General features: G+C 28.6%; 1 protein-coding gene across 2 annotated transcripts; it reads right to left on the bottom strand.

The window, feature by feature from the left end:
- Nucleotides 1-5,399, bottom strand: LOC112766602 (RNA polymerase sigma factor sigE, chloroplastic/mitochondrial). 2 transcript variants are annotated; one of them, XM_025812500.3, is made up of 6 exons: nucleotides 5,046-5,399; nucleotides 3,370-4,117; nucleotides 3,138-3,284; nucleotides 2,807-3,043; nucleotides 2,429-2,692; nucleotides 1-440 (listed from the first exon to the last, which is right to left on the bottom strand). In XM_025812500.3, the coding sequence occupies exons 2-6, from the start codon at nucleotides 4,051-4,053 to the stop codon at nucleotides 243-245; spliced, it is 1,530 nt and encodes a 509-aa protein (XP_025668285.1). In that variant the 5' UTR covers nucleotides 4,054-4,117; nucleotides 5,046-5,399; the 3' UTR covers nucleotides 1-242. The 2 variants fall into 2 exon arrangements, 1 of the variants encoding a protein (XP_025668285.1); XR_011875652.1 differs by having other exon boundaries at nucleotides 356-1,622; nucleotides 1,732-2,692.
- Between the last annotated feature and the right edge of the window lie 2,591 nt (nucleotides 5,400-7,990).

The following is a 7,990-nucleotide window of genomic DNA, read 5'->3' on the forward strand; positions in this document are numbered from 1 at the left end:
TTACATGTAACATGTATCTGTCGTTATGTACCTTATATGCAATTTCAAAGTCTATGGTATACAAATTACATGACGAATATACGATTAATTATGATTTTGTGTGGACCGGTGACACAAATTGATTAACATATCAAACTACTGTATGGCTAATGTGACATAACAAATATTTAATTTGTATAAGGGAAGCGAGAGGCATATACATAGTAACAATAATAATAATAATAATACATTATTAATGGATTTTATACAACGTAACGACGAAGATAATCCAATCGAGCTGGGTGCTTGAGCTTCATGAGAGCCTTGACTTCATGCTTTCTTACCATTTCCCTAGAAATGTTCAAGTTCCCAGCTATTTCCCCCAATGTTCTATCTCCCTTGCCATCCAGTCCAAATCTCTGTCTTATCACCAAGCTCTCCTTTGGCTTCAGGGAATCAAGCTATACACATTGAAAAGAAGCTACCGTTAACGATGACAATTGAAATATCATGTTATTGATTTACATGTATTATTAGACGGAGTCTATCATTATAGTAACTACAGTGGTTATACAATTTTGATAATACTAAAAAAGTATCACTAAAATTAAGGTCATATTTTTTTTTTAAGTTTATAATATTTTTAAAATTTAAAAAACATTAATTTTAACAAATAATAATGGTCACTATAACTAAACTAATAAGAACTGTTATGCACTTAGATGGTATAATAGCGTGTGGAAATTAATGACTTTTGATTATAATGGCAGCACGGTTGAATGTTAGTGATAATACAAGAATTAATCTCTAAAAATTAACTAAAAAAAAGTAGAGATTGTTTTAAATTTATATATTATCTAGAGAAATTTAGATTATCTAAAACAAAGAAATTGATAAAGAAATTGATAAAGCAATAAAATAAGAAATTAATCATTATTGAATTTATAACTTTTATCGTAGGAGCTGATTGGTTTAAGTATTTTTATTTTTGATAAAAATAAAAAAAGACATAAAAATATGATTGATTAAATATTTTAAAAATATTTTCAACAAAAACATTTAAAAAAAAACAGAACAAAAGTTAAAAACGCTATTTTTATGTTTTCAGTCTTTCCGGTTTTAACTTTTGAAGATGTTTTTAAGTCAAAATACAGTGTTTTTTGTTTTGGTACAAAGGTTCGAATATTTCCTACTCAGTTTTTATATATTGTTTTTTCATCCTACATTCAACCAGTATTCTTTTTCGTCTTCTTCTCTTCTTTTTTTATACGTTTTTCTGTTAGGATATCCATTATTTACCTCCAATTTATACATAAATCTCTTGAAAAGGTGAAATTTTTTTACTTTTTTATTTCATTTGACTCTTTTGATTTTTTATTTTAGACTTAATTTTTGTATCTTTGAGTATATAGACAAGATAATTAAAAAAAATAGAACTCTAATTAAAATTAAAATATGTATTTATTGAGTTTTTTATTTTATTTAATATTGAGTACGTACTCTCCAAATTAATATGTATTTATTAAATTTTTTTATTTTTGACCTTCATTTTTTCGTTTAAAAGAATAATTTATTATAAAAATAATTTTTTAAATCGACAATCAATTATAAAAGTATCCATAATTAAAAAGAATACATAAAAACTTAAAAATATTGACAATAAAATTGGCTTTTTTGTTTATTATAAAAATAATTTTTTAAATCGACAATCAATTATAAAAGTATCCATAATTAAAAAGAATACATAAAAACTTAAAAATATTGACAATAAAATTGGCTTTTTTGTTTAAAATTTTTTAACTTTAATGTTTATTTATTCATTACTTTATTAATAAATTATTTGTTAAAAAATTGTTCACATTAATAAATTTTGATATTAATTAATTAATTCGTTTGGTGTAAAACTAATCTTAGTTTCGATTTTTTTTAATTGATGTTTTTTATTGTTATATAGTACCGTAGAAAATATAAAGCCAAACTATACATAAGAGATACTAAATTCTTTTAAAATAGTATTTTTTTTGTGACAAATTTTTCTAAAACAGTATAATAAAATAGTAATTTATTTTATATTGATACTGTATAAAAATTAATTGTTAATTTAATAAAAAATTAAATAACTAAAATCGTAATTTAATAAAAATATAGTTTTATGATTTTAAGTTATTGAAAATATATTTTAAAAATAAACTAACCAAACATATTTTTATTATTTTAGATACTTAGAAATAAATCTTCTTTTCGCAAACCAACAGTATTTTTTAAAATACAAAAAATTGAAAATGAAAATTATTTTTAAAAAAAAATTATTTTCACAAACTAATCAATTCTTATTATTTTAATTTAAAAATGACTAACTCCTTGCTTTATTCGTTAAGAGATGTGAGGCGTGTTAACTAACTCAGAAAACAATTAAAAAGTTGGAAGAGTTTAAGTTGTTAGCACATACCACATCATCAAGAGCAAGCCTTAGTAGAGCATGTTGCCTTCTATTATCACCGTTGACACCATCATCATCAGTAATCCCATTTATAAACTCCTCTTGTGTGGTTGAATGCCGCGCGTTTAGGGAAAGAATGGATTTTGATGCCTTCATTACATCATGGTATCGTTCTGGGGAAATTTGAGCTCTCTCCATTATTTCTTCATCTGTTGGCTGCCTCTGAAGCTCAAACGTCAACTCCAGTTTAGCTCTTTGAATCTCTGCCCTAACCTGCTCAAGAACAGTCATCAGAGTTTACGCAATCACAAGTTGATAAAGTAGAAATTCAAGAATCACAAGTTTAATCTACATTATTGCTAATGAAAAATGATCTAGGTAACATACTGATTCAAGTCCAAAGGGAACACGTGTAAAACTTGAGAGGGTCATTGAACGAATGATGGAATGTCTTATCCAAAACAATCCGTAGGTGGATAGCCGGAATCTTCTGTTCGGCTCGAAGCGATCAATTGCTGTAATGAGTCCTTTAACTCCTGCCTGACACAGATCCTGAAACCGTGGGCTATTGCCAAAATCCCAAAAATATTTGTTGATCACAAATAACACAAGCCGGAGGTTGTGCTGCAATAGATTCAACCAAGATTCTTAATATCCAAATCATACTATTAAACCATGCTGCAAAAGATTTGAACAAAAGAAAAAAAACTTAAATTACCTTGATCAGCTTGTTTCTTGCAGCTCGGCCTACTTCTATAGTTTTCTTTACTTGAGAAACGTTCATATTTGTAGCGTCAGCTAGTTCAGCCTCTGTAGGTTCTCTACCTAGCTCCTTCTGCAAATCCTCTTTCACTTGAAGAAGTGCCTGAAAATAACAACAATGCTTTTTTAATGTATATTCATCTAAGAAAAAGAAGACAAAAACTTTGTTGACTAAACTACTTAATTACCTTCATAGGTTGCATCAACTTGAACAACCAAGTATGCTCTGAAGAAGGAAGAACTGGAGGTATTTTCATTTTCTTCCAGTCCAAACTAACAAGATCCGTCGACCCTGAATATTCCCTAACAAGTTCCTCAATCTTCTCACTGTTATCCTTAACAATTCTTTTCTTTGGAGTGGGAATGTTGTTTTTCAAAGCAATCCTCTTATCAAGACTTAATCGTTTTGTCTTGGTGTTTCTATTTCTAATCACTCTGGTCCTATCATTATTGTTTACCTCTCCTTCTTTATCAGCAATCTTCTTCTCCCGACGCAACACTCTCTTGGTCTTAGTATCTATATATACTGCATTGTGAGTTTCGGATGCAGAGCTAAGTTTGTATATGTTTTCAAGTATGGCAGCAGCCTCATTGTAGTCCACGTCCAACATAGCAGATTCCTCTATGGAGATAGTTCTCCCTCGCTTAGGCGATTTGTTAATCTTTCCCATCCGTTTCTTATTATTACTTTTCTCCATTTCAACGTGGATAGGAACTTTCTCTTTGGTTGCAATCAGTGCCGAATCATTGTGCTTATCTCCTTTAAATGCTATGACTAAAGGCCTCTTTAGGGCAGATCCATGAGTGCTAAACTTTGTATTTAATCCTAGTGGTGTCCTGGCAGCTGAGCTAGAAACAGTCACAACTCCCATATATACCACCACCACGTTACAAAAGCTTTGTAAAAGAAAATGACAAATTTTCAACGGCCAAATTCTGCAACAACATCAGAGCAAAATGCACTACTATGAATTTTAAAGGAAAGAACATAAGAATCTCTTAATTAATCATCAATGTACTTTTATTATTAATTTAACAAGAACAATAAACAGAGAAGTTATTAAGCAAACCAAAAGACTAAAAATTGATTAAAAAAACCAGAATCATCACATATTACATACTATTTCTCACTCAAAAACACATAGTAATACTGCGGGCTTACAACCTTCTAGAAGCAAAACAATTTTAATTATTTATCACATAATAGATTTTTTATATATTAAAAAATATTCATCTAACTCTTTTAGATTTTCATTTTCTTTTTATCTTCTGTAGTGAGTGCATTTATATAAATTAATCTGTTCATTCAAAAAATTACAGAAAAGAATATGTATTTTTGTCTACGAATCATTTTTCAAAGATCTTTTATGGTATTCACTACAAGATAAAATTTTGTAGATTACTAGTAAATCTTCCGTAGGCTCATTTAGATTTTTATTGTTCTTCTTACCTTTTGAGTACTGAGTACATTTATATGAATTGTATTTTATTCATTCAAAGAAAAAATATAGTAAAGAATATACATTTTTAAAATCTAGAATATTTGTTTAGAAGTCTTTTAGCAGTAATTCTGCAGCTTTTAGCGATCATTCGGGCAGCTTATAATCTGAAACCCTTATCAAATAATACGATTAACAACTATAAATGGTTGTACAAAATGAAAGATATCAGTGTTTTTAGCCAAGTAAATTGAGATAATACTTTATGAACTAACCAGATTTCTTGCCGTCAAAATAATCTTAATGTCTTACTAATTTTTGAAAGAAAATATAGTCATTTCTATCACTATTGTTAATCAAACGTACCTAAAAACTAAAAAAAATGATATAAATTAATGATCAAGTGTGTAACAGCAGTAGTATACCTTTGATGTGCAGGAAGTAGCAGAATCAAATCCAAGGCAGATTTTCTAAACTAGAGAGGATCACTTAGAACTTTGAGAACCTGAGAATGTGAGAGAGAAGAACCTGTGGTTGTCGATGACTCTGTATTATAAAAGAACTGCAAAATACGAGAATTATTACGTCCACAACTTTTTCTTCTCCAAAAATCAAGAGCCACAGATGAATCTGCTGGCAGATGAAGAAGTGCCAACGTGGCGTTTTTAGAGTGGGAGATCAGATATTTCTCGAAATAAATGTGGATGACATTGTTTGGCACGTGGTTGGTTCTTAGCTTTGAAACTGAAAACTTTCGTTTGAGGTTCTATCTTGAATACGTAGCATGTTAATAACCATGATAATGTGTTATACTGTGTTTTATTAGGATTTTTATCCGTTAAACTTCATTTTTATATATACATATTTATATTATATCATATAAAAAATATAATTTAATGATTAAAAATTTGTATCAGAACAAAATTATTTTTATTATTTAAAAATATTAAATTTGATTTTTGTTATTATAAATGTATTAGAATTATTTTAAAAAATTTATATAATGCAATTACGCATTATAAGATGTAAAAATGAATAAATATTTTATTATATTTAAGTTTGTGACAAAATAATATTGAGTTTATTTTCTCTATATGCGTATATAAATGAATTAGAAATTAAGAGTGTATGTTTTTCAATGGAGGTCATAATTTTGGAAAAATAAAGTAGACTGAGAAAGATAAAGAAATGTGTTGCTAAAATTTGATCTCATGCATCTCCCATCCGAGAAAATGTGTTAGTTATTGTTATATTATATAAATTATAAAAAGATTAATTATTTTTTAAATAATATAATAAAATTTTAAAATATTAAAGTAATTAATGAATATTAATATGTCTAATTGAAAAATTAAATTCATTTATATTTTTAATATCAAAATAATTATATGTCATGTATATTATGAATCAAATTGAAGAATTTGTATGCTAATTTAATATATAATTTTTAAAAAAAAATAAATATTTTAAAAGCACTCTAAGGTACTCAACAGAGAAAAACTTTAAAAATTTTGATGTAATAAATTGAATGAGAGCTATAATTTTATTTTTTTTTTTTATAAAAAAATTTGATATTTAAATCTTTAAAAGAAAAAGTACTTTTGTTATTCTATATAATCTAATAAATCAAGGAGATCTAGTTATTAAGGAATATAATTATTATATATACTTAGGATTGTAAGTGAAGATAGTTTATTAATTATTCAAGATCTTTCACAAGCCATAGATGTTGGTGATTTGCAAATCTTTGGTAACTCACAGCAACAATTGCTTGAACTTTCAATATCCAACCCATAAAGGTTGAATGGTTCGACACGCAGCATTATTGAAAGGAAAAAAGGATTACACATATATATATATATAAAAGTTCTACATTTATGTAATTTTTTTATTTAAATTATCCAAGTAACTTCAATCAGACGCGTCTTCTTAACTTCTTTACGCGTTTGTTATACACGCACTTCATATAACGTAAATCTCCTTCTTCTTCTTCAATCTAATAAAATTCGTTGTCCTCTTCTGTTCCCATTTTTCTTCTCTGCTCACATTTTTCATTATTGATCTGCATTGAATTCAACGTAATAAGCTCCGTCGTTCTTTTTCTTCTTCGTTTTCTTCTTCGATCTACACTTCTGAATAGAAACAATGAATGATTCAACTTCAAATCAGTTGAACGAGGTTATTACGTTGAGACAGCTAAGAAATAATTGCTGCATGCTATCACAATAATCTTAAACACTGAACAAAGTAAAAGAAGGCCACCGAACCGAACAACATTCATTTGGTGAATCGAAATCACAAAGACTACCGAACCGAACAATGTTCATGTGGTGAATAAATGGTGATCAACTTTCAATCAATAAAAATAGTATTTCTCCTCCTCTTCCTCCTCATCCTTCTTCTTTCAAATTCGCGCATGTAGGTTCTTCTTCTTCTCCTTCTTCTTTCGTTATAATCATCACCAACAACACCAACATTTTGCTCAGTTAAGTGGAGTTGCTCATTTTTTATTCACTTGATTGTTAATGTATTCAGTTGAGTCCTTGTGCATGCAGAAATATTTTTCTTACTAATTGAATATTTATCACGTTTTATTCAGCACATGATTGGTGTTCCGTTCAATGGTGTTGGTCATTTCGGTTCACCTGATTGTTATGTGTTCAGTTGACTTCTTTTGCATGGAAAAATACTATTCTTGATGATTAAATGTTTATAACGTTTTATACCGCACATGAATGTTGCTCGGTTCAGTGGAGTTGCTCATTTTTTACTTAATTGTTAGTGTGTTCAATTGAGTCCTTGTGCATGTAGAAATATTTTTCTTGATGATTAAATGTTTATGACGTTTTATTTAACACATGAATGATGTTTGGTTAAGTGGAGTTGGCCATTTCGTTTCATTTCTGTTCTGCACAATTTAAAACTCTTCCTCCTCACCTTCTACTGCTTCTTCACCATGGAGAGAAAGAGGAAAAGACAAAAAAAATCAGCAGCAATAACAACAAAAGAATGAAGATAAGAAGAAAACACGTGAAGAAGAAGAAACGCGAAAAAGAAGGAGGAGAATGAGGAGGAGGAGGAAGGCGAATCTCTGTTGCTGTTTTCGTTTGTTTTTGGTTGTTCTTTGCCAAACCTTCTCGCGACTCTTCTCCAGTAGTGGTTTTCGCAGAGAACGTGACTGAAGTTTGAGTGATTTTGAGAAAGATTCGAAGAGAATGAACGATTTCGTGTTGAGAAAGAAGTAACGTTTTTTTATAATGAGCGCAAAGTAACGAAGGATGCTCGTCATTAATGTGCGTGACTCTATTTGAACTTATGCGAACTTGGTTACCCGATATATATATATATATATATATATAAAAGCAAGGTT

The sequence above is a fragment of the Arachis hypogaea genome, chromosome 17 (assembly GCF_003086295.3).
Source record: "Arachis hypogaea cultivar Tifrunner chromosome 17, arahy.Tifrunner.gnm2.J5K5, whole genome shotgun sequence".
Lineage (NCBI taxonomy): Eukaryota > Viridiplantae > Streptophyta > Magnoliopsida > Fabales > Fabaceae > Arachis > Arachis hypogaea.